Here is a 26,209-nt window from a genome sequence, read left to right as displayed (position 1 = left end):
GTGCCCCGCGTGGGGGCGGGGCTAGGAGAGGTGGAGCCAGGGAATGGGGCGGGGCTACGACAGACGGGGCGTGATCAGAGAGCGCAGGGGCGGGGCCTGGCTCTTATTGCCACGCCTCCCGCCTGTCCTGCGGCACGGGGGGTGCTCTGGGGATCTCGGCCGCCCCTTGCAGGGAGGGGGGTCAGGGCAACTACTCTGGGCCACCACGGGCGTCCAGGGACCAGGCAGGACTGGGTTCAGCATGGTGGTCCCCCTCACCAGCCCTTCCCCAGGCTCTGCTCTCCCAGGGGGGCTGAGGCCTCGTTCAAATGACTCCCACAAGACAGGGGATGCCCTTGAGGAACAGCATAAAAGTTTATTGTATGTAAGAACCAAACCCATGAGATATGTACACGTATTTACAAGACGAAACGAATGAGCCTAATTATTTACAACAAGAACCGTCCTTCACAAGTCTGTACATCAAGAAGTGATAGTGAAAATGTATTTACAATAGGGATCTAGCGGCCATGGGCATGACAGAGGTGGAAAAGAAACAAAACCGAAGGGCAAGGTGAGGGGCACTGTGTAGTCATGGGCCTCAGCAGGGCTGGATGGTGGACACTAGCGCTGGCACCAGCCTGTCCAGACACTGTCCCCGTCCCTCGGGGCAGTGGTGTGGACACCCTGGTCCGTCATGTCCTGAGGAGGTGGATGGTAGATGGGAGGTAGCTGTTTTTCCTCCTCTTTGTCCCCAAATTGCTGATCCTTGCCTCAGTGCCTTTCTGGGCCATCTCTCCTCCTCCTGGTGCCAGGTGCCTGGCCCCATCCCTTGCCCCACAGCTGCTGGGGGGGGTTGGGGTGGGCAGGCTGGGATCTGGGGCGGTCTCCCAGCCCCTGGGAGGGTTACAGCTCGCTGAAGCGCACCGCTGGCTCCAGCTTGTGGGACAGGGCGGTGAGGACCTTGTCGAACTTCTCGTAGCGCTCGGCCTGGCTGCTCTCGGCCCCGCGGCTGCCCCAGAGCAGCCGCAGCTGGAACTCGGTGCTGAAGACCTCCAGCAGCTCTGCTCTGCCCTGGAAACCTGTAGGGAGGGAGAGTCAGTTCCCTGGGACAGGATGGGATGGGATGGGATGGGCACCCTGCACCCGTGGGATGCTCTGGCTGGTGCTGGGCTGGAGCTGCACACTGGGAATGCAGCAGAGGGAAAGGGGCTCTGCTGTCCCCATCGCTTACCCTGCAGCTTCACTTCAGCATTGGTGTGGTAGAGCCCACCGTGGTGGGCCACCATCCGTGCCGCCTCCAGGTGGGCCATGACCACCTCCACGCCGTTGTCAGTGGTCTCCCAGGGCTCGGGGCTGTCTGTGAGTGCCTCGTCCCGCTCCAAGAGGGTCACGAGGGGCATGATGTGGGGAAAGGTGGTGTTGGTCAGCGGTGGCCCTTCTGTGGAGAGAGGCACCCTGAGGACCCTGAGCAGCCCTGTGCCCCTGCATCCCCCTCCCCATCTGCCCCAGCTCTGCAGAGTGCTCCTGTGGCCACACAGCCCCTCGAAGCCAGGCTGTCACCGAGCTCCCGGGAGAGGCTTTAAAGCTCAGCTGTAGCACAGCAGTGGCTGTGGGTCTTCGATAGCTGTGCCCGGGGCCATTGCCTCTTTCAACACCAGCTCCTCCCAGCTGGGCTTTCTGGTTGTGCTGGGAGGGGAACGCTGCTGTCCCTGCTCGAGCTGCATCCGTGCTTCCCGGGGCTGCAATGGGGAGCAAGTTTGCAGAGCCCAGGGTGCTGGGTGTTGGAGAGACATGGCTTTTCATCTTCCTCGACTGGCTGCCCTGTCCCTTCGGCTTGGCACACACTGCCATGCGAACATGAGGGTTTGGCTCAGCCAAGTTGTGTCTGTGCCCAGCTGCTGGTTTTATTTAGTTATGAAATGCTTCCTTGGGAAGGAAGGGGCAGCTGAGGCCAAACAGGCCCTGCCGGGTGCTGGGGCGGTTCAGCAGCCAGAGGGGAAGCGTCTGGCCTTGTCTGGGAGAGGGTCAGTGCTCTCAAACACATCCCCTTCCAGTGAAGCCATGCCCAGATGAAGCGGGAAGGAGCAGGTAGGGGAGAAGGGGAGTTGCTCCTGTTACCTTTCCCTTCGTTCAGGCTCTTCAGGAACGGCTTGAGCTTCTTCTCATAGAGGATCGCACCCTCCGTGTGCCGCTGCCGCAGCACCATCCAGGTCTGCTCCAGCCGGGCAATCTGAAAGTAGATGGGGCCGATGGAGGGTGCTGGGGGGCAGCGCAGCCCCCGGGCACTGAGCTTGCAAGGTGCTCCCAGGGGGGAACAGCCTGGCCCCGGAGCCATGGCCCCCAGCCTTGCACACAGCAGTCTCTGCTGCTCCCCAAAACAGCCGACTCCACCAGTGCTCGTGGCCAGAGACAGCACATCCCTGGCACTGAGGCTGGGTTCAGGATTTCTCCCCCTCCCAGTGCCCCAGGACAGCAGCTTCCCTGCATCACAGTGTCCTTGAAGATGAGACGCAGGGAGGGGGCAGCCGTTCAACCTCTTTTGTGCAGGCAGGAAGCAAGACTTCCCAGCTGGGCTCGATTTAAAATTGAATTTTAATCTCCTTTCATCTTCCAAAGGGAGCAGTGTGGCCCGGAGACGCTGCTGCCACAGCCTTGAGACTGATTTGTATTGTACCAGAGGGCAGATTCATTTCCTCCCAGGAACACAGCCCAGCACAAAACAAAAAGCCCAACCACCGAAAAACAATCAGATCCCGGCGGGACTGGGCTGTCTGCTCCACAGAGGGGACAGCTCTTCCCCACACTTCCCTGTGGCCCCACGCTTCCTACTCTGGGCATTTTCCCCCTTCTCCCACCCCAACGGATATCGGAGCCTGTAGGACACAGGCTCAGGAATGTGTTTTGGGTGAGGGGGCTGAGCTCAGGCCATGAGGATGAAAGGACCATCCCTGTACCTGTGTCATTTCCAGGGCATTCATCACAGCCGCAAAACTGAACATGTTCCCCATGGTGCTCTTCAGCTCGGCAGCCAGCTGGATGGTTTTGTGGAGCAGGGCCGCCCGCTCCTCCGTGCTGCCCGTGCAGCCCAGGATGTCCACAGCGATCATGATGGACATGGTGTGAAACCTGCCATGGGGCAAGACACAGAGTGGGGTCAGTGCAGGGAGGCTGGGGATGCTCTCAGGGCTTGGCCGGTGCTCCTCCACCCCGTGAGGTGCAGTAGAACCCCTGTGCCAAGCTGGGGACACCCCAGGAGAGCCAGGCTGTGCCGTGTGGGGCAGCCTAGTGGGCTCGTCTCCACCATGGCACACCATACCGTTCCAGCAGGTCAAGGCGGAGCTGGTGGCCGTGGGGCAGGGTGAGCAGCTCCATGCCAGAGCTCACCCCCATGAGCCGCTGCATCTCCACCGTCACACCCAATATCCGGGCAACCTGGCAAGAAAGATGAGAGCTGATTAGACCTTTGTTAATTGAGGAGAGGCTGAAGTGTCCTCGGGCACCTCTTGCCCCAGCCCAGCTTCTGCCTGCACCAGCTGATACAGCACGGCAGGGCCCAGCAGGGATGCTCCAATGCTTGGGGGTGCCCTGATGCTCAGGGGTGCTCCGATTCCCGTGCCAACCCAGAGCAATCGGAGGCCAGCAGTGCCTGTCCCTCCCACCTGGCCCCGGCCGTACCAGGCAGTCCACTTTGGTGATGTGTTTGGCCAGTGTCTTCACATCCACCTCTGCCAGCAGCTCTTTGACCTTCTTGAGCACGGCCATCTCCAGGGGTTTGTTCTCCAGGGGGATAAGCAGTGACTGGAAGGCCACAGGGTTGAAGGAGGAGGTTGTCTCCATGGTGGGGGGCACGAAGCCCATGAAGTCCAGCTCTCCTTTCAGCCTCTGCCCTGCCTCTGCTTCCCCAGAACCATTCTCCACAGTCCCTCTCTGTCCTTCCTCCACCTTTAGCCTCTCCACATAGCTCTTTGTTGGCAGCTGCTTGGTGTCATGAGCTGGCCGGTCTCTGCTGACAGGCGAGGTGGGGTGGAGCTGGCAGTAATGCCCCGTGTCCGGGTCACTGTAGCTGTTCACGGAGGGAGAGGGGGAGGCGCGGGCATACCCATGGCAGGGAGTTGAGTGGGTGCTGTGGTCTGGCAGAGGTTTGCTGTTGTTCCCCGGGCACAACTGGGGCTCGCTGGACCTTCTTATGACTGGAGAGGCCGGGGCAATCCCAGCAGCTTGGCAGGCATGCGGTTTTAGCCGTGTAACTGTAGGGAGCAGAGGAGACCCTGTTATCAGACCCTGGAGACAGGCACACATGTAGGGGCCACGGATGCAGCAGCCCGTGGACGTGGAGCTCAGGGAAAGCCCTGTTGCCCGAATGGACTCAGCTGGTCCCAGGACAGCTGCACGACAAGCGGCTGAGGACTGGCTGAGGTCCCTTCCTGAGCTCGAGCCCTCCATCAGGACAGTTTTCTTTCCCATGCAAAGACCTGGATGGGGTTTCGCTAGCAAGGAGTGACACAGGGGCTTGTCTTTACAGCCAGCTCCGTCCCCTTCCCCAGGTCCCTGCATCACACCCATGCCAAGCCCAGCCTGACCCATGTCCCCACTGCCCCCAGTGAGACGGAGGGGCGATGCCTACCCGTGCTATAGGCAGGTGACGCTGAGTTCTCGGAGATGGGGGACATCGGGGAGTGCAGGTCTTGGATCTGGTCCACGCTGACGGCACAGTTGCGAATGATGTCTCTGTGATGGGGCAGGGATACACTGGGTATGGGGGGCAGATGGGGCAAGTTAGTACCTGCAAACAGGGTCCAGGCAAGGGCAGAAGGGCTGTGATGAGGCCTTGCTTCCCCATCACCTCCCCTTGGGTCATCCCCTCCTTCCACAACTACCCATAATGAGCTGAACCCATAACAAGCTCAGCTGGAACAATGAGTGGGCAGTCCCTGCAGGCAGCTGGGACCAGAAGGGGTCAGTACCTATATAAAGGAGAGAGCCCTGCCTCTGGGGAGTTTGGTCACGTGGAGTGTAGAAGAGGGATGCCCTGGTGCTAAGGTACATTGGGGTGGGGTGACTATGCTCCTGGGTGCTGTGGGGAAGTGGCTCTGGCAAAAAAGTCATGGAGGGTAGCTTTTTTTTTTAGTGTTGTGCTGCAAGGTTGGTTAGGTGAGCTGTTGCTCTGACCCAAAGCTTAGGAGAGGTAGGAAGTGCCTGGAAGCTGGACTCAGAGCCCAGCAGGTTCCTGATGGAGGCAGTGAGGTGCCTGGGTTGGTGAGCTGCAGCATGTGTGCACAAGCAGCTGCATAGCAAGCAAAGAGGTCTTGGGCTGGTGGGGCAGCAGTTGTGGCCTGATGCAAACACTGCGTGTCAATGGTGTTGTAAAAGCTGCTCGGGGGGGGTGGGGGCTGCGCACAGGGAGGGTTGCAAGGAGGCATGGCAGGTAATTCACTGTGCTCTCTGCCATGGGTGAGGGCTGGGCTGCCATGATGTGTTTGGTCTTGAGTACTGTGCCTCTATGGTGGGACGAGAATGGGAGAACAGTGGTGGTGATAAGGGGTTTGGGGAAAATGTGAGTGGTGAGGAAAGACTGAAGGATCTGGGCTCTTCTTCTGGAAACACATATGCTCTCCTAGAAGTTTGAGTGTTTTGCTTTTCCCTGCTATAACAGCTGGTTGCCTGTTTTTTGCTGGCATGTTCTCACCCTGCCCTTGGGCTAAGAAGGTCAGGGTGGTGAGAAAGCAGCTTGGCTCAACAACAGGCTGAGGGACAGGCTGTGTCCCACTGGGGAGGCAGGAGTAGATGGGTCCCCCTCGGCTGCTGTATGTGTGGTGCTGCCTTCCCTGCTGGGCTCTGGGTAGCCTGGGGCTGCTGAAAGCCAGCTGTGCAAAGGAAATCTCCTTCACCTCCAGAGAAGCCAAACTGCTCCAAGGTTAACATGAGCAGGTCAGCCATGCAGGGGCTGTGCAGACCTCCATCAGCACAGCTCCATCGGTCTCTTCTGGCCCATCAGGCTTTCAGCTCTGCTTGGTAACTCCTTGCAAATGCTCCAGCTGAACAGAAAGGACTCTAAAACCAAAAAGGCCCTTCAAAAACAAATCAACAAATGCCCTTTTGGTGGCTGGGACTGGCTCTCCCCTTGCATCTGCCTAGGAAAGTTTGGCTCCCTGGCTCTGACAAGCCTTGACATGCTGGTAATCCTGGGTTGGGTGATTGTAAAACACTCTCTGGCTTCTAGCCTGTGATGCTAAAGTCATGTCTGCTCGCTGGGTGTCTGCTGTGGTAGCTCAGTGTGGCTGGCCTGGGACAAACCCCCAGTTCCAGCTGGGTACTGGTTCTTCTCCCCATACTTTGTTGGTCTCTTTCCACACCTGAGCAGGGACAGTTTTGATCCCCAAGCCCAAACCCCTGCAACCAGGGAGCAGGGACCAAGTGTGGTCCTGCCTCTTTCCCAGGGGCCGGTCCTCTGTCCAGCTGAGATGGGATGAGACCGTGTGTGCTCACCTGGTTGGGCAACCCTCAGCCCTGGTGATCTTGTCGGCTGTCAGGCCGTCTGTCATGGTGATGCTCCTCCTCTTGATGTGCCCCCCTTTCTGGCTGACAGGGCTGTGGGGTCCCCCATGCTTGCCATTGGCCAGCCCATAGCTGGCTTCCAGGTAGCGCAGGGGAAAGGTGCGGTTGATGGGGCAGTAGACAATGGCTCCGCTTTGCTCAGAGATGGCCTTGCGATTGCCCACGTAGAAGCGGACGAGGGCAGGCACGTTGTCAAAGCTCTCCTGCTCAAAAAGGTACTGGACACGGGTATGGCCCTCGCTGGACTTGACCGTCACCTTGTTGATTTTGAAGTGGAGGGGCTCATTGTGCCAGCGGCATGTCAGCACATAGTCACCCAGGCTGGTGAGTGAGTCGCGGATGAGGAAGTCGCCGTTCCTCTGCACGAGGCTCTCTGACACCTGGCAGGGGACAGGGCAGTGGCTCAGGCTGGATGGACCAGGGGCATGGGTGGATGCTTCACTGGGATGTTATCTAGGGCATTGGCTTGTTCCCCTTGCCCCTGGCTCTGAGCTGCAGGGGAGCATTTCCTGTGGTAAAACCAGGCAGCTCAGCTAATGAAGCCCTTGCCCAGCAGCTTCCCATGAGGACGGGCTGGTGGTTCTGTGTGGCCTCAGGGTCCTCTCCCTGAGCAGCCCAAGCAAAGGGTGCCCAGAGCCACCCACCTTCCCCTCCTCACCTCCCGGGGGATGCGGCCATGGTACCAAGCATGGCTGCGCAGGTCAGTACTGCTCAGCTTCAGCTCCTCTTCCAGCTCCTTGTGAAGCTTCTCTGGTGATGAGTCAAGGATGTATTTCTCCTTGGAGAACTGTACAGGGGAGGAAAGAGCGTAAGCCAGCGCAGCAGTACAGGGCCTGGGGAGGGAAGGGCTGACCCCGGGATGGGCTGGCAGGGTCTCCATGTGAGGGACTGTGGGACCCTCCATGGTGTGGGCACTGGTGATGCCACCTGACAGAAGCAGACCTGTCCCCAGGGGGACAGATAACTCAGAGCTGTGTGTGAGGATTGCAGCTTGTGGCAAAGGATGCGAGTGGGGTAACGTGCCTGTTGATGGTCAGGTGCTGCCACCAGGAGCACTTGGAGGGTCTCCCAGTGGCATGTCCCCATCATGCCTGACCACCCTGTTCCTGGTGCGCTGCCCCTCTGTTCCAGCTCAGAGCTGAGTACGGTTGGGCAGGAGAAAACCTGCCCCAGCTCCCTCTCAAACATCTCCAGGGTTGAAACACCACGAGAAGCATTCTTCCAGGAGGAAACCTGCATTATTCCTCCTCTTTGAAACATCCACCACAGTCCCTCCTCCAAAGGGTTAACTCGTTGTGTTTAGCCTGATGGTGGCATGAATAGTAATGACAAATGTAAAGGGAATCTTCTGCATCAAAATTAGCTTTTACTAGCACTGGTGCACCTGAGCCTGGAGGATGCAATTTGCCCCCTCCCTTCCCCCTGGAGAGATAAGGGATGGCGTCATGTCTCCCGTTGGCTGGAGCCAGCCACACTCCCTGCCTGCCGCTTGGCCAACATTCCCAGAGGGCAGCTAAGGATGCTAAGCTGCCAGCACGGTGGTGCTTGTTTGGGGAGGTGAGTACAGGCTCGGGGTTCCTGCGTGCTCTGCACGTGAGGCCAGTTCCCCCCAGTCAGCACAGCAGCTTTGAGATGAGTCCTGCTGTGGTACCAACACTAGTACCTTGGCAGCACTGCATGGTGGAGCTGGTTTTGGGAGCCAGGACGCCTGGGTTACCCCCCATCCCAGACGTGTGCTGCACTGCAAGGAGGATGTATGTGCCACTGCCGTAGACCAGGGACATTGGATGGGGCTGCTGGGGTGTTCTGTTCCACTGCTCCCATGAGTGAGGGTGGCTTGGTGGCCTGGCTCCACCTCTGGTGGTAGTGCCAGTATGAGGAGGCACTGTAGGCTGGCCCAGCTCCTTGGCACTTGTTAGGGCGGGATGCTGCTGGCATCTTGGAGGACAGGCACAGGCTTGAAACTCTGCTGGCACTGCCAGGGGAGCAGGCTGGCACTCATGGCTGGCCTTGAGCAGCAGCTGGTTCCCCTGGTGCACTGGGGGCTGCAGCCCCATGCCAATTCACTGGGGACCTGCTTTGGAGCTTACCCTTCTGCCCAGCACCTCATCCTCTGTGTCCCACATCGATTCCCCCTGCTCTTCTAGCAGTTGTGCACAGGGGAAAGTGTAGAGCACTGCGCTGCTCTCCTGCCTTGTACCCACTTATCTTGGGGTGCTCCTGGGACCCCACCAAGTCCCTCAGCAGGAGCCTGACTGAGATCTCCCCCCTTCCCTGGGGGAGATGCTCCATCTCCCATGGTAGCGGCATTCATCAGCCAAGCCAGGCAGTGATGCTGTCCCAGGGACCCTGCTCCAGCCTCGGTAGGGGAAGAGGAGGTTGTGAAGGGCCAGTGTGATGGACTGTGCTCTCCAGGGCTGGCTCTCACCAGCCTAGACCTGCCCTTGTTCCTCCCTTCCCAACTCCTATCGAGTCAAAAGGTGCTGGGACAGTGGAAGTGGCCTGTGAAAAAAGTATGGACTGAACTCAGACTTGCTCATCTAACCATGTTTATCCTCCCCATGAGAGGGTCCTACTCACTGGAGCTGCAAGAACCTGAACCAGGAGACATGTAAATTGTCCCCTCCTGACAGAGGGTCACAGGGAGCCAAGTGCTCACTGCTGCTCTGGGGCCCTCATGGAGACAAAGCCACCCAATGCTGCTGAGCCCTATTCAAAATAAATGGTAGCTGGCGGATGCTGCTGAGGTCCGGCTGCCTCCCCGGGGGGCTGAGGCCGAGCAGATGCCGTTTCCATGACAACCCATCCATTGCCACCGAGCAGACCTGGCTTGGCCCTGAGCGGCGGTGGGGGACCCTTGACTGCGGCACCCTTCCTGTGGCATGGCTCACCCCAAACTCAGGGGCAGGGAGGGACCCCATGGGATCCTCTCCTGTCTGTGCAGGCTAAAGCCGTCAGAGCCGGGAGCGGTTTGGAGCCAGCACTGCCTGCCCCCCCCCCCCCCCCCCCCCCCCCCCCGGAGCGGGGATTAGCGCCTGTTCTGCTCAGTGTTGTACATCTGGGTTTTCCCCCAAATCCTCCCCATGCAAATGTGCAGGATAACAAACACAAACCCAGCTGAGCAGTGCCCGGCATCTCCAAGCCTGGATTTGGGCAGCAGCCGGCTGGCATCCATGCCAGGAGCCAGGTGCTAAGCTAGTGGGAGAGAACAGGAGGTTTGGGAGAGGCAAGGGAGGTTTTGCATCTTGCAGATGGGGGAAGGAGGCCAGTCATGAGCAAAGGGCGCCACAAGCCACCTTCTCCAGCCATGTGGAGGGCACTGGCCCTTTGGCTACTCAGCTGGGCAATGAGGTCCCACTTGATTTGCACAGCCACGAAAAACCCCACTGCTTGGGGTGACTGTGTGGGTACAATAGCCGGGAGGCAGCAGGAGACTGATCACAGGGAGCCCTTTTCGTTGGTGTGATGTGACTCTGGGGACTGGTATTCATTGTGAGTCTCACTCTTCTAACAAGCACTAGTTGCTGCCAAAATCACCTGGCTGCTCCCCTCTCTGTGTGGGAGCTGGGCTTGCTGCTAGCCCTTGGTGCAGAAGACCCACATGCTATGGAGGGACGTGCTTCCTCCAGTCCCTGAGCCCTTCAGCAGTGACCAGCTTTGCTCTGCTCTGCTCGGTAGTGTGTCTCGGAGGAGGCCGGCTTGCAGGCTGCCAGCTGGCCGGACGCCGAGGCGCGGGCGCTGGCAAGGCGGTGCAGGCCAGCCGAGCACTGTCAGGAGCGTGTAAGCGGATGTCTGAGCGCCGCACTGAAAAGGGCACTGCTTGGCACTCTTGGCTGCGCCAAGAGGACATCAAAAGATGTACGGCCCAATGTGGGTCTTGCATACTGGTGGGTTGGGTGTGGGGAAAAGCCTTGACTTCCACTAGCACCTAGCTCAAGTGTGTGGTGCTGGCCTCCTGCACAGAGCCGCACGGCCTCTTTCAGCTAAGCGGGAAGAAATGGGGATTAGAGCGGTTCTCCAAACCAGCCGCACCAGATAAACCAGCTCAGGAGCTGCCAGAGATGATGCCAAGCTCTGCTTGAGGAATCCCAGCCAGCAGCCAAGCTGGCTTGGCTGGAGAAAGGAGAGCTCCTCTATCACGCTCAACACCCTCATGGGCTGTTTCACAGTCCTGGGGCTGGGGAATACTCTGCTGCTGCCATGCAATGGGGACAGCCCCCACAAAGAGACAATTCCTGGGGCTTTCCACCCCTGTCTGCTTCCCTGAATCTCCATGCTGCTTTCCTGGGAGAAGAAGTGCCTCCAGTCCCAGCTGAGGGGCAAGGACTGGAACTGGCAGTGGAAGGGCAAGAGCTGGGGGAATGGAGGGTGCTGACAGCTGTGGTACATGTAAAACGGTGGCTGTTGCTCTGCCTGGTGTAAGGAGAGCTTCAAAGGCTGGCGTTTGTCTTTCCTTGCAAAGGTAATCTTATGAAACAGGAGTGATTTGCAGACTGCTTTCCTGCTCTCCCCTCCCAGATCTGGAGGAGTTGCAGCTGAGGATGAAGTCAGCTTGGAGAGCAAGGTGTACTCGCACCCCACCCTGCTCCTCTGCTGATAACATCTGACTAACCTCGGGGCACGGAGCATCTGCTCTCCCTCCTGCTCTTGAGCTGCCTGCCCTGTGCTGGGACCCTCACTAGGGAAATCCCAGCACCTTCTGGAGTCTTCCACCCCTGCTCTGGCTGCTGGAGCAGCAGCGGGGCCTGGGAAGCAGAACTGGGAGGAAATGAAGTAACTAGCCTTTGGGAACAGATATACGGGGAAAAGCCCCAGAATTGCGTGAGGGGTCTTCTGTTTCCTCTGTACCTGGCAATGGGCTACTTCAGTGAAGTATTTCAGAGTAAACATCCTTGCTGAGAGACCGCCAGCATCATGGAAAACCCAAGAACAGGTCTGCATGCTTGCCTACCTGGTGCAGGACTGCTGCACTCGCCAGTCCAGCTGCCACATACCACCCGAGAATGGTTAGTCCCTCCTGTGTGACCACAATGAGAAAATCCCACCACAAACAACCCTCAAGTTGTTATGGGCTTGCTTTTAGTCTGTATGCCCTGCTGGTGAGCCAGTCCATCCTACTGATCTTGATATCCATATGGAAAAGAAATCACTTGTTCCTCTGCCCTGTCTTGCAATGACTCTGGGCATCTAAATGGCCTCTGAGAAGGCACCAGCCCATCTGTCCACCCCATGTGTGACTGAAGGCATCTCTTGGGTATACCACATCTCCATTAGTCCCCACTGAAGACAAACCTTGACTCAAGATCTTTGTCCTGGTAGTCAAAGCCCTTCCTAGGGCTGGTCCTGGCTACCCATAGGGATTCCTCTCCCCTTGTCTGTGCTCCTTTGTGGCAGCTCTGGAGCAATTACATCTAGCTGGCAGGGGTGGGGTGCAGCTGGGGTTGATGGCTGAGAACATCTGGGTGCTCTAAGGTGGGACAAGCACCCCAGGTTGTGCAGTGGGGTGGTGGAGTACACTGCTACCGCTGCCCTGAGGGAGCGGGTCTCCGGTGCAGTGATGGGGGGTGTGTATACACACATTTTCATCCTTCTATATATTACTTATCTCACTCTAAGACGGCAGCAGTGGCTGCTGCTGCATCCCTTTTCGGAGCTGCTATTGGCCAGAAATGATGTCAGTGCTTCCCAGGCTGGGTGCGCTGCCATTGGCGGTGAGCAGGGATGCGGCTGTCAGCTGGAAGCGCTCCAGTCATTCATGGGGACTTCAGTGTGTGTTTGCTGGGCACACTTGGACACAAATAGATGGTAAGAGATCTGGCAGAGCCAGGTGAGCACTTAGAGCTTCACTTTTAACTCTTTCTGAGGTTGGGATGGACTGCCCTCCATCCCCTCTCGCATTCCTACGTGAGAGCCAGATGGCTACCTGTCTCTCCCTTGTTCTGCCAACAGCTTGCTGAAAGCACCCTGTCACCCCCTGTGATGTGCAACCCAAGGGCTGCTGCACTAGGGCACGTCCCCCTGTGTTACTCAGTGGCCTTTGGACAACCGGGAGAAGCTCTTCTCCTTTTCTCTCTTCGCCCCCACTAGCAATCAAAATCCCTGGCTTTGCACTGAGATCAGCCGCAATCATGACAAGACTTGAAATGCTGCTTCTGGGCTCAGTCTTACCCAGCATAATCTCTAAAGCTCAGCACCTACCTCACTCAGCAGGAGTACTGAAAAAGACTGCCAGCTCTCTTGGCTGCTAGCTCCCTTCGAACTTGCAGTGTGCTACAGCTCTTGCTTCAGACCAGAGCCTGCTTGGCTCTTGCAATCCTAAACACCTTTGCTCTCTTAACTCAGTAAATGAGGGAACCAATTCCTAGTGCTGTGCACATGCCAGAGTCCAAAAATAGGACACCTAGATGCGTGCCCAGACAGTGGCAGTGCTGGAAGCACCACAGGACAGGTGACAGATGGATTCCAGCTTTCTCCCGCCAGTCAGACCTGTGCAGTGCAGCACATACACGGACACCCAGGCCAAGAAGCTGCGCATTCACCTGGGCTCCATCTCTCCCCTGTGCTCAGTGATGCTCTCAGCACATGCTGTCTTTTGGAGGATGCTAAACGCTCCCCTTCATGAGGTCTGCTGCCGGTGAGGGCTCCCTTTGGAGACTTGCGCTGCCTGTCAAAAGTGCTGGGCGGGGAGGGGGGGATCCGGCGGCCTTGACTCTGTGGCTCTGGCTGCAGAGGCGGCTGAGCTCTGCCCCGCGACCTGGTGCTTGGCTCATCTCACACTCGCTCCCCCATTTGCGAAGGCAGACAGGCTGCTCGCACCCAGCCCTGCCGGCTCCCACCTGAGCGGGGCTCCCCGGCGAGGCCGTCCCCCCTCTCCAGCGCTACAGCCCGCGGGCCGGAGCTGTCTCACGGCGGGTGCAGGATCGGGGGTCGGACCGTGTCCCCGGCGCTCCCCCCTCCCGCTGTACCCCCGGACGCCTCTCCCCACGCGTGCTGGCTCACGGAGCCGCTGCCCGGCGGGGTCTGTGCACCGGGTGCCGGGCCGGCCCCGTGTCCCCCCCCGCCGCCCCCGCTCACCTGGACCTGCATGAAGGACCCGCGGTAGAAGCAGCAGGCGGCCGCCGACAGGGCGCTCCACAGACTGCACCGCTCCGTCATGGCGCGGCGCGCCCGGCCGGGGCTGCCCCGGCCCGGCCCGGGCTGCACCGCCGCTGCCGCCGCCGCTGCCGCCGGGCTTTAATTTCAGCCGCTTCCCCGATTACCTCATCCCTTGTCGGCAGCGGGGGGCGGCACCGGCGCGGCAGCTCCGCCTCGGACCGCCCCGCCGGGGCCGTCCGCTCCCGCCCGCACCGCCACCGTGGATCCCGGGGAAACCGGTACCCCCGGCCCTCCCGCCCCGCGAAGGGAACCGGCACCCTTGTGAGGAACCGGCTCCTCTGAGGGGAGCCAGCACCCCGGCTGCTTGCGCCGTGAGGGGAGACCCAGCACCCCTGAGGGGAACTGGGACCCCTGAAGGGATCAAGCACCCCTGAGGGGAACTGGCTCCTCTGAGAGGAGCCAGGACCCTGACTGCCTGCGCCATGAAGGGAACCGGGACCCCTGAGAGGAATCAGCACTCTCTCTGCCTATGCCCTAAGGGGACCTGGCACCCCTGAAGGGATCAAGCACCACTGAGGGGAACTGGCACCCTGACTGCCTGCGCCTTGAGGGCACCCAGCAGCCATGAGGGGACCTGGTATCCCTGAGGGGAGCTGGCACCCCTGAAAGGAACCAGAAACCCTGTCTGCCTGCACCCTGAGGGGACGCGGCACCCCTGAGGAGAAGCAGCTCCTCCGAGGGGAACCAGCACCCTGGCTGCCTGCGCCCTGAGGGGAACTGGTTCTTCTGAGGGGACCCTCAGAGGGGGGTTCTGTTCCCTCAGAGGGGAACAAGCACCCCTGAGAGGATCAGGTACCCTTGAGGGGACCCAGCACCCCTTACCTCCCCATCCCAAATCCACCTGCTCTAACCAGTGATGCAGATGGGTCAGGGACAGCCTTGTCCCCTCTCGCCCACTGTGTCTTCCTTCTCCCCCCACCCCGGTGACGCATTTCTGGGGGGAGACACCGGCGTCTGCCTCACGCGGTGGGGAGCCGGCTGCCTGCTTCCCGCGTAGGCCGTCTCCAAGTTGCGTTTAATTAAGGCTCTGCTTCGGTTTAATTAAGGCCACGGTTTCACGTATGGGATGCGCAAGGCAGTGCTGATGACTCAAAGCATTGCTCCAGCCCTGACTCTTGTACAAAACCCCAAATCCCTGCCGGAACCCACCACTGGCACCCTGCCCTGTGCACAGTGTCGGGCAGGGCCCCCCCCAGCACCCAGCAGTGAGCTCTGCACTTCCTTGCCCGCACCTGGCTGGTGTCTCTCTAGCTCTGTCCTCCACCAGCACAGAATGGATTTGGCCATGCTTTGGTAACGGGGGGCTTTACGCTCCCAGCTGCAAAGCATGTCCTGGCCCAAAGACCCCCGTGCCTCCTGGTGCGCCCCTGCCCAAGGGGATGCTGTGAGCTTGGAGAGGTATTCCCGCTGCCACCAGCACAGAACCCTGCAGCCTCCCCGCTAATTAATTCAAACGAGCCCCTCGCATCCCCAGGCAGCAGCTAGGGCTGATGAGATACAGGTCCCCCGAGCGGCTCCTCCGCGCAGAACAAAGAGAGCTCGGAGGCGCTCAATGGGGCCTGTGCTCTGCCCCTGGTTTTGCAGGGGAGAGAGGAGACGGGAGAGTGGCGTGGGTTCGTAGAGGGATGGGGCTGATGCGCGGGAGGAAGGGGAGCAGCACGCAGCCTGCGGCAGGTGCTCATGGATCCCATGGGTGCCTCCAGCCCCACTGTGACACACAGGGAGTATGGGCACTCCTCCTCTCCTCTTGCATGGGCCGAGGGACAGACCAGATGGAAGCATGCAGGGAGATGCTGATCTGAAAGGATCCGATGGTGAATCATCCTCCTGCCAAGGCTTCTCCCCCGCGACAGGCTCCGTGGTTTCCCTCCCAGGATCTCACTTCCCTCCGAGGCTCTCAGCCACGCTGCCCCTCCGCAGGGGGAAGCTGAAAACCTCCGACTGAGCTCTTGCAGGGACGCACAACAGCTTTACTGGCTGCTGTTCTCCTGAAGGGTAACGCCGTTCTGCAGCTCCTTCACCTGTGCGAGGGCCAAAGCTAGGCGGGCTGGGATGTTAGCAAATGGAGCTCAGTGTGCAGATCCCCCAGGCAACTTGGAAACACCAACCCTTAGGCTATTATTAAAGCACGTTAATTACCAAGTGCTTATTGATCCTGGCTTTCCGACCTTCCCTACCCCCTGGTTTCACCTCTAATCACAGCAGGCTTGGTGATGGGAGAACTGGCCCTGGCTGGTTTGTGGCTGAAGCTCAAGGGCTGATGTTTGGCAGTTCCTCAGTGCACGTCTGGACGCAGACCTGCCCGTGAGCCTTTGCTCACGAGGGCTTTGCAGTGTGACCTCTCCCTCCTCCTGACTCTCCTTCACCGGCTCTTTTCTGCCTCTCGTTGTTCCACTCGCCCCTGCAGCGGTGTTTCCTCTCTGCTCGTTTCCCTCTCAGCCACAAAGAGAGAACCTATTCCAGTGGCAGGTCCCAGTCCTGTCCCCCCTTGCTCCCAAGGGATCCCAGGCACAGCAGCCACCTTCCCACCCTGAATCCTGCAGGCCCTGGGGCCGAACGCTGCTGGGTGCTGAGCACCTCGCAGCTGCACAGGCTGCCAGCCGGGCACAGCAGCAGCAATCAGCCGGAGTGCCCCCATCATCCCGGTCACTCGCGCTCCAGATAATTACTTATTTGACTAAAATAGCTGCTGTCACTGCAGCCATCGGTTGCTTCCATGACCAAAGGGAAGTGGCGTATAAATCACAGCCCAAGGGCCATGTCTAGACACCGCGGAGACCAGTGAGAAGTAAAGGCCAGATAGCTCAGGTCTGGGATCTGCCTGGACAGTAGGGAATTCTCTTGGCTCACCAAAAAGAACTTGATCCCAAAGGTAAAGCCATATTCATTGCTCCACACCTGTGTTACTTCAGTCTATTAACTCACGAGTCACAAAATGCGCCCATCTCTGGGTGCACACACTGACAGTGCGAGGGAAAACACCCCAAACCATCCAGCTCGGTCCCTCACCACCTCCCTGCCCTTGCAGGACTTGCTTGTGTGAGCAGGAGCTTTCCTTCATGTCCCAAGGTTTGCCACACCAGGGTTCTACCCACAAAGCCCAGTCGGAGCCTCATCGCTCCTATCAGAGTCTCATCACTCCAGCACACATCCCACTTCCAGCCCTGTGAGGTCTCGCTCTGCCAGTCCCACAAGGCTAAAGAAGAGTAGGAGAGGAGGGACATCCCACCTGGGGGATCAATGTGCTACAGGTCAAAATGCCACGTCCGGCCCCACTGCCCAGAGGCTGCTGATTGCCAGACCTGACATGTGGTGTCCTCGTTAGCTCCAGGGTTGGACCTGGAGGGGGGGTCACCCCCATTAGGAGGAGCAGATGAGCTCAGGGTCAAGCCAGCTCTCTCCTGAGCCTGCCAGTTGGTGCCACCACAGGGGTTTCCCACGTTTCCATGTCTCGTTACAGCCACCATCGAGAGCCCCAAGCCCAAAAGATGAAGGTTTGGGGCTCTGTACTAATGATACCAACCAGTTGGGCTCCTCAAGTCACTTCTCAACAATCACGTCTGCCCAGCGGCTTTACATCCCCATTGGGCGACCAGACTCAGAAGGCTCAAGCCTTTCTCAAACAAACTCCCCAAAGGCCATCGCATGGCACTGACCACCCGCGCAGGTTTTCAGTGCTCCATCCCCAAACCACACAGCATCAGTGCCACCGTTCCTCTGCTCCTGCTCAGCTCCCATCGTGCCAGCAGCCTCCTGCAAAAGGGCCCGCTCTCCTCTGGAGCCAGGCGCCTTGCTAATGAATTTCTGGCCAGACATGAAGAGTCCTCAGGAATGTTAATAGTTTGCTGGAGGATAAGCAAGAGATTTGGAGAGATTTACACCGACTTTCATGTGACAGCCACGAAAGTGGCTCAAACCCTTCCGTTTCTTTGCATGGGGGCGGAGGGAGGAGGCTGCATCTACGGTGTTTGCAAGTGATGGGGAGCATGAAACGCAGACAGTTCCTCAGGGAGCCACATCAGGGGGACCACATAAGGTTTGTGTCTCCTCTGCCTCCCACAGCCTCACTGTTTCTGGCAGGGAATTTCTTCCAGGGCCAAAGAGAGTGCCCAGAAGAGGTGGCGGGACAGGGGCTGCAGAGTTGAGCACCCCACTGGTGTAGGACCCAGCCAACCCCAGGGCCACTGTCCACCCTCCACCGCTGGTACCCAGCTGGGGCAGGCTGTGATTGTGCTCAGCATCTTACCTTCACGTATTCACTGCCAGACTCCAGACCATCATGGTGGCTAGAAGGAAGGGGAAAAATAAAAATACATAAGTAAAGGGCAGTAAGTTGTGACAGTCAGGTCAAAGGTGGTAGTGGCACAGCCAGGGGCAGTGGAGTTCTGTGCCCCTTGCCTTGCCATGGGGCCGAGAGCATGGCCACAGATTTGGGAGAGGTTCCCAGGGCCCCAGCACTGTTCCTGCCCACTCTGTGCCCACTCTCGGCACAGGGCTTAGCCTCCCTAAGGCGATCAGTGAAGAATGAGGCCTTTTTAGAGGATCTTGCCCCAAATCAGCTTGGGACTGTGTGAGCTGAGCCGGGGAGCCCCAGCAGGCAGACTGGGGTCCCCGCGGGTCACAGTGCCGGGGATGCATGCCAATGTGGGGGGCCCTGCGCACTGTTTCCCAGTATAGCTGCATTCCCATTAAGCGGCTGTTGGGACACACCACCCAGACAAGCGTTTCTGACTGTTTCTCTACAGCCTCATGCAACCCCACTGAAGCCAGGGGTGAACTGTGACATCCTGCCTGACACTGCAAGATTTGCCCTCCCAGCCTACAGGCAATAGAAACCCTCAGTCTCCTTGGTGACATGTTCACTCTTAGCCCTACTGACAACCAACCCAACAATCTTGAGAAACAGCTGATCCGGCAGCTTCTTTGCCATTATTTAACAGGGGATGCAGACAGCCCTGCACTTTTCTGAGCACACAGCAATGCTGCTACTGCTTTTTGTGCTCTGTATGGTATGTGTCTGTATGGATGAGTCCAATGGGAACAACACAGAGTTCAAAGGGAGAGAGGCTGTAACAGCCTGAGCTGGGATGTGCTACCCTGAGGTCTCGCCTTTCAGGATAAAATACAAAAATCCAGACTTCTTCAACCAGAAGCCAGTATCTGTTGCTTCCCCAGCACCAAGCTTCAGCGTGGATGTCCCACTGCTTGCTGAGGTCACCTGCCCAAGCACGGGGTGGCAGCAAGGGCCCTAGGGTGGCAGGCTGCTGCAACTAAAAAATAACCAAATCCAAGGGCATCACAGACTTGGGATGTCCCTTCCCTGCCAGGAGCTGCCTCGTTCCACCTACAGCCATGGCCAGACCCCTGCTTCATACTGGCAGCTGCTGTGGGTCCTGCACACAAACCTACACCAGTGGCATCCCTGGGGAGCCAAATGCCTCTTCTGCGGGCTCCCTCCAGGTTGAGGACAATGCCTGGTGGCTCAGAAGTCAGACACCCAAAGGAAAGCAGGGAATGGCAGAGGCGACTGCTGCCAGATATTGCCGTGCTGGGCATCCCCCATGGTATTACAAGTGGGTTCTGCCGGGGTTGGTGTGAACCCCTTGGGAGATGCCTGTACCCAGGGTGTCCGACCCCACAGCAAACGAACCCCACTCCTCTTCCCTGAGCCCCCACTGCTGAAACCGCATCCCCTACTGTCCAGCTCAGAAGGGGAAAAGGGGCTGGAAATCAAGTCCACTCTTCTTTGGGGTGAAAAAAACAGAGGAGCATTTGGGAGGGGGGACAGACACAGGCTCCCCCGGGCAGCTGCAGGCTGCCTGCCCACCCTAGCTCTGCATCTCCAGCCTGTTTGCCTTTCACACGGCTGCAGAGAGCTGCCTGGTGCTGCGAGAGCCGTGAGAAAAACTGGCGGGAGGACGGGGGGCCTCCGGGCAGGAAATCGGGAGCATGGGAGCAGCTGGGAGACGCTGCGAGGGCCCGGGCAGGAGAGGCCCCTGTGCCGGGGAAGGGCAGCAGCTGGGGCTGGGGGGGAAAGGCATGCGCCGCAGCCCCCCTGGTTCTGCGCATTCCTGGAGGAAACGGCATTTTTGGGGGCAGCCGAGCGCCTGGGAGAAATTCCAGGGCTGCCTTTGGAGTGCGGCCGTGGCCGAGCTGCTGGGACCTGGTGCTACTGTCGTGGCACTGGGGAGCGGGGTTTCGGCAAGATGGCTGCTGCTTTTGGGCTCGGGGAGGCATGGCAGTGACTTGCAAATATGCCAAGCTCTGGGCTGGCTGCTGGGGACTGTTGTGTGGGTCCAGACCCGGTTTGGAGCACGGGGTCTGCTTGTCTTCAGACACTGGTGCAGGCTGTGCCCTAGGGGAACCAAGTTTGGGCACCTTGTGCCTCAGTTTCCCCTACTGCAGAGTTGCCTCCTTCCAGGTTTTGGCTGGCAGTGCTGCCAGATGGGTCTGCCGGCAGCTGCGGGCAGCGCCCTGCCTGCACTGCGCGGGAAGCAGCATTTCCCGTGCCTCATGCACGGCCGCGTGCGGAGGGAAGTCGAGTCACGTCCGCTCTATGACCTGCCTGCGGGTCATCTTCTGTTAGTCACTGTGTCCCTGGTAGAGTCATGGCCGTGGCCACCACCTCACTCTGAGCAGCCCCACAGGGTGGGTGGTGCTCCCTGTCCCATGGCAGTGAAATTGCCCCACTCGAGGGCCTGATCCTGCAGGAGCATCTCTGAGAAAGCCCTCCTGTCTGTGGGCATCATCAGCTCATCCTGCCCTGGGGTTTGTCCTCACCAGGAATGGTCTGTGGGGGAGCAAGCAAAAATGTACCCCAGGACAATGCTCATTCCCCCTGATCTGTGCTGCTTTTGGTCCCTCTGCACAGGCGTGCCCTGTGCTGGGCAGCTGTCCCTGGCTCCTACCGTGTCCTGGAGGGAACGTACTGTCCCCATCCCCAGGGATCTGCCTGCGCAGGAGGAAGGGCTGGGGCGCGGCACTATCCCGGTCCTGCTTCCGCCTGTCCGCCCCACGGCAATGGCTGCTCCCCAAGCCAGAGGCTGTGACAGGGGCTCCGAGCAGGGCATGGAGGGGCAGAAATGCCCCCGATACTAAGTCCTGCTCCAGTCACTCTTGTGCCTCAGTTTCCCTGGCAAACAGCATGGCGACGCCCATCATCAGGGCAGCCCCAGACTATGCAAAAGAGCATTTGGCCCTCGATTTTGGGGGACCAAAGTCCCCACTCCCCACAGCTAAGATACCTGGGTGACCCAGACACATCCTGGCCGCTTGGCTCCCAGCCACACTGGCCTGTGACCTAAGTCATTTTGGGGGGACAGAGGGTCTGGACAAGCCCTGCTCACCCTCTGTGGGCACTCTCGGCTACTGTCGGGGCTCTGTGCTCGCTGGAGGATGTGGCAGAGCCTCCAGCCCCCCAAGCCCCCGAGCCCCTAAAGCCCCCGAGCTGGCCGCAGCCCCCAAGCCACTCTGCCCTGGTGCCAGGTCTGACCACGGTTTCCGCAGCTGTAGCTGATGCGCTCACTCTTTCCATGAGCAAATGCCAGCCGTGGCCCGGGGAGACCTTAGTGGCCAAGCAGCAGCTCTGGCATCATCCATGTCGAGGCTTTGTGCCTGCCCCAAGCAAAGCCCCTTCCCAGCCTCTCCCTCCCTATCCCCTACACCGTGCCGGGGTGCGAGGGGTGTCCAGGGGACTGGGATCCCTTACCTGCCCTGCCCCAGGGTGGGAAACCTCCTGCCCACTGCTGTCATCGGCCCTACGCGATTCGGCGAGTGCCTTTGATCCGGGATGGGGAGAAGCTCTCCCGGCGCTCTCCCGTCTTGCTCTGCTCTGAACGTTGGGACTTTGGGGCGCGCACGGCGGTGGCGGACCCTCCTCCTTCCCGTCCCAGCCCTCCTCCGGCCCTCCCTTCACGGCCAGCTGGAATGTGCGGCCGGCACAGCCCGGCTCCCACCGCCGGCATGAATTCCTTCTCCTCCTCCTCACCCCACTCCTGGGGCCACCCGGACCTCCCAAATGCCCAGGGCTGGGGCCAGGAGCCCCCAGCCCCCCCGGGTGGCATGGGTGGAACAGGGGTGTTGGGGGCCACCGGCACGTGAAGCGGGTGATAGGAGAGGAGGGTTGGGCTAGGGAAGGACTGGCACAACAGGACCTCATTTTGGGGAGAAATTTGGGATTGGTGCCTCCGCCTGTGCCCCCAGTCCCATGCATGCCAGGGACATGTGTGACCCATCATGCCCAGACACCCAGGGGATGGGAGGGGGGTGAGGGTAAAAATCCCTCTTGTTGATTCTGAGGTCAAAAGCCTCCAAAAAAGCCAACCTTTATCCCAGGGCTGATACCCCAAATTCCCCCAGAAGGCGGGTGGTTGTGCCTGGGTGGGGGTTGTGCCTGGGGGGGGTGATTTACTAGCAGGTGATGGAAATGGGGCTGGTGCAACTGGTTTTGGGGCTTGCCCCTGTGCCTTGAGAGAGGCAGGGCTGCCTGGGGAGGGGGATAAGGATGGAGGGAGTGGAAAAGAGGGGAGTGAGAGGTGGAGCGGGCCAGGACAGTGCAGGGCTGAGCTTTCTGCTGTTGGTCTCAGCGCTGGAATGGAGCCGTCGGCAGGACAAAGGGATGCCGGGGCTGAGCAGGGCTGCGAGATATTTCTACCCAGTCCGGAAATGGGAGGGAGCAGAAATCCCACAGGAAACCTTGCTCCCATGGAACTGTTGACCTGGCCGTGGTACGGAGGACTCTGGCTGTGCCGTCCCGCCAGCCAGGTGCATCCCGCCGGCACTGTGGGTGAGCCGGGGGGGGGGGGCACCACAGGGACCCTCCTGTGTCCCAGCACCCTCCCCTTACCCTGTGGGGGCAGAAAGTTGATCCCAGCGGAGGGCAGAGCAAACCCAATGTGGCCGTACCTGTCCAGGGAGCTCTCACTGGGATGCTCTTGCACCTTTTTTGGTAGATCCCCAACGGTGGTCTCCACTGTCAGTGCCACACTGGAACTTGGGGTCAGGCTGGAGTTCGGGACCGGGCTGGAGCTTGGTGCCTCCGTCCCAGGGCAGGAGACATTCCCCACAGGCTCCTGGTCTGTCCCAGCTGTAGCTACCCCTGAGGTGTCCCAGGGAGCCTTTTCCTCCTCCTGCTCTGCTTTTCCGGCGGCTGAGGATGGGTTTGTGCCAGGATCAGGGGTGCCAGATGTCTCGGGCGACTTGGGATCGGGGAGCGGGGCTGTCTGGGGGGTTATGTTGCTGGGGGTCCCTTTCTCCCGGCAGCTCTGGCTACTCTTGGCTTTGCCCAGGCTCTTCCCTGCCTTGCCCAGGTTCAGCCTGGGCATGGTGCCCATGTGACTGTACATGTCCGATGACCGGGCGTAGGGGCCAGGGCTCTTGGGCATGGTGTTGAGATCATCCTGGGTGCTGTCAAAGGTCTCCTCCAGGAAGCCGTGGGGAGGAGGGAGACACGGCCCCAGGCTCTCGGGAGAGCTGGGGGCCACAGACACGCGCCGGAGGGTGAAGGAGCGGGGGATGCTGCTCAGGCTCCCGAAGCCTTTGAACTTGAAAAACTCTGGCAAGGAGAGAGGAGAGATGAGTGTGAGGTTACTGCTGGCATGGTGTGATGGTGGGGGGTCCTGGGGTCCCTGGTCCTGGGTTGGGGTGGGCATGGGGCATTGTGCCATGGTGCAGTCTGGTGACAGCCCTGTTACACACCACATCTCCAGTGTCAGCCTGCGTGACATCACCGTGGCCTGGGGTGTACGTGATGCTGCTCAGGTCATCTCTGTCAGGACCCTGGGAGGACTGTCCTTGTCTCTCGGGGAGAAAACATCCCCCATGCCCTGGCAAATATAGTGGCTGCATTTCATCACTGCAGTTGTAGGGGTGGAGAAAGGAACACCCAGCCCTGGTGAGCAGGCAGTATCAGAAATGACTTCAAATCTCTTCCTCCTGCCACCTGCCTCCCTACTTCCCCTGGGGGCCTCTGGGCAGGGCTGGTGGCTGTGCCCATGACCATAGCCTTGGGGCAGCCCTCCTTTCCAGGAGGAAAGCACGGGACACACCACATTTCCCCAGGAGATGGGGTTCCCAGCCATGTGTGTCGTGCCCATGAGTGCATGTCCCTCACCAGCACAGTGGAGCAGGAACCGACCATCGATACGGGGCGCAGCGCTGCTCTCACAGCAGCACCGGCTGCGGGCAGGAGATAACTTCTCCACTTCCTCAGCTGAGTGCTCGGCCCCTCACAGCCTCCCTGCAGCTCCCAGCTGCCACCTGCAAGCGCCGAGCGCAAAGTGTTTGCTGGAGAAATATTTATAACATCAGCGGGCGGCTTTGCATTTCACACCTCAGCCCCAGCTCAGCTCTGCATGCCACTGCGGTGCAACCCCAGGATGGTGCCGGCAGGAGGCCGGTGGCACGCAGGATGAAGCAGGCTGTGGCTGCAGCTCTGCAGGACAGTGTTTCACTGCCGGAGCCCTGGTACTTTGGGTATCTCCGGGAGTTTTGCAATGTTTATGCTGCCATGGGGCTCTGCAAAGCCTCTTCCCCCCTGGGCACAGCCAATTTGCCGAGGCAGGAAGCTACACTCTGTGGTGGTGCTGTGCAAGGAACCTGGTGTCCAGGGACTGCTTGCCCGTTGGAGCCCCAAACTCCTGCCACCATCCATGGGCTCTACAGGGCATCCCTGCAGCCAGACAGGGCAAATAGCCATGGGAGGCTCTGCAGCAGCCCAAAAGCCCTTCTGCATGGCAGAAACCTCATGGACATGGTTAAACCTGGTTTAACCTGGACATGGTTAAAGACAAAACTGCTTTGGGTTATGCATCCCCTTGATGTCTGAGCATCCTCCACTGCAGGCTGGGTGGGAAAGGCAATGCCTGGGAATTTCCCCATCTCCCCGCTCTCCACCACAGAGGAAAATCCCAGCTGGGATGGGGCCGTGGGTTTTGCCCGTGGAGAGTTCCCGGGGGAGCGGAGGGACCAGCCCCCCTCTGGCACCGGCATTGCGGCAGGAATGCAGAGAGCAGCAGCGAAGGCCAGCTCCAGCGCAACCCAGCGCTGGGAAACGGGGTGAAGGCCGCTGCAGCTGCCTCCCGGGGCTCTGGGGGAAACCCAAGGTCTGTGAGAAAGAGCAGAGCTCGCTCCCGGTGGGTGCCGAGCACTTCCTCCGAGATCAGCAGCGGGAATCCGCTCTCAGGCTCCCATCCCGGCTCCTCATTGTCACCCCTGTCCCTATGCTGTGGGAGCATCTCGGGGTGGGGGGCCTGGCCACCCCCAGCCCCCAGCACCGGCTTGCACGCCCAGCCATGCACCTTGAAGGATGTGATTTGGAGAGTGAAGACCCCCAAACCCCGTTGTGGATTCCCCTGGGTGCATCCCAGCACCCAGTGCAGGGCTGGGCTGCAGCAGACTGGTTCCAGACCCAGCACCCAGCTCCCAAGCCAACAGCACCCGGCTCTCCCCCAGCCCTGGGGATGGAAACCCCCAAAGCCCCTCACCCCAATGAGCTTCCTAACAAGACCAGAGCCCGTCTTGCCTCCAAAAGTCCCTGGGTGGTGGTGACCCAGGGAGCGTGTGAGCATACACTCACACTCACATTCAGTCACACTCACTCTCATGCATTCCCCCTCCATGCCGGGCTGTCCAGGTGAGCACCCCATTGCCGGCCCACCCTGTCCCGTGGCCACTTACTGAACTTCTTGAAGCCCCCTCGTTTCTGGCCCTCAGCCATGGCTGCGCTGGTCGGAGGCCGCGGGGACCGAGAGGGACAAGTTTATAACTGTGAAGCCCTTCCCTGCCTGCTCCTCCCTTCCTGCCCTCCCCCACCCCCACCCCACCCCCCCGCAGTTGCTCATCGTTCGCTCGGCGTTTCCTCCCCTGTGCTGTCATCTGCTCCGGGCCCCACTCCTGCCCCTGCCCGCCCTCCTGCTGTCCCCACAGTCCCCATGTCTGCTGGCACCCACCTGGCTGCTCAGGGGCCACACTGCTGCCCTGGTTTGGGGATGCCTGGCCGATGTGGACACCCAAAAAACCCTGTGTGCCAGCCCTGGATGAGGGTACCAGACCTGGATGAGGGTGCCAGCCCTATGGATGAGGGTGCCAGCCCTGCAGACAAGGGTCCACCATGCACATTTGGGGCTCAGCCCCTGCCCTCATCGAGCCTTGCAGGGTGACAGCATCACTGCCACCAGCTGTTCTCTCATGCTGGGGGACATTGGGGTGCCCCCTAGGAGTGTCTCCATGCAGAACTAGGTGGCCTGGACCTGGCAGGGATCCAGTGTTGTCCCCCATTCCCAGGGAGCACCTGGCAGTTCCCATGGCCGGGATGCCAGCAGCCATCTCTGCTGCTGTGGCCTTGGCTCCCCGTGCTCCTCGCCTTGGGGACCTGTTTCAAACAACTCCAAACCAAGCTCTTTGTTCTGCACCCGAATGCGGACATTGCTGGTAGGACAGTGTCCCCAGCCAGGCACACTTCTGCCAGTGGGGCAGGAACTTGGTGTCCCCTTGGCGTGTCCCCCTGCCCTAGCCATGG

The 26,209-nt window shown here is 59.8% G+C and overlaps 1 protein-coding gene across 2 annotated transcripts; it reads right to left on the bottom strand.

Moving 5' to 3' along the window:
* Positions 1-335: 335 nt before the first annotated feature.
* SH2D3C (SH2 domain containing 3C) lies at positions 336-25,408 on the bottom strand (the record flags this gene model as incomplete). 2 transcript variants are annotated; one of them, XM_082492833.1, is made up of 12 exons in its annotated part: positions 336-1,061; positions 1,214-1,420; positions 2,101-2,212; positions 2,937-3,108; positions 3,299-3,414; positions 3,658-4,229; positions 4,607-4,731; positions 6,469-6,917; positions 7,196-7,324; positions 17,939-17,978; positions 22,597-23,245; positions 25,369-25,408. In XM_082492833.1, the coding sequence occupies 12 exons, from the start codon at positions 25,406-25,408 to the stop codon at positions 886-888; spliced, it is 2,787 nt and encodes a 928-aa protein (XP_082348959.1). In that variant the 3' UTR covers positions 336-885. The 2 variants fall into 2 exon arrangements, with proteins under 2 accessions (XP_082348959.1, XP_082348960.1); XM_082492834.1 differs by lacking the exons at positions 22,597-23,245; positions 25,369-25,408 and adding an exon at positions 21,401-21,523.
* Between the last annotated feature and the right edge of the window lie 801 nt (positions 25,409-26,209).

Source organism: Vanellus vanellus, assembly GCF_965231255.1.
Source record: "Vanellus vanellus genome assembly, chromosome: 18".
Lineage (NCBI taxonomy): Eukaryota > Metazoa > Chordata > Aves > Charadriiformes > Charadriidae > Vanellus > Vanellus vanellus.
This window is presented reverse-complemented; position numbering and strand designations above follow the sequence as displayed.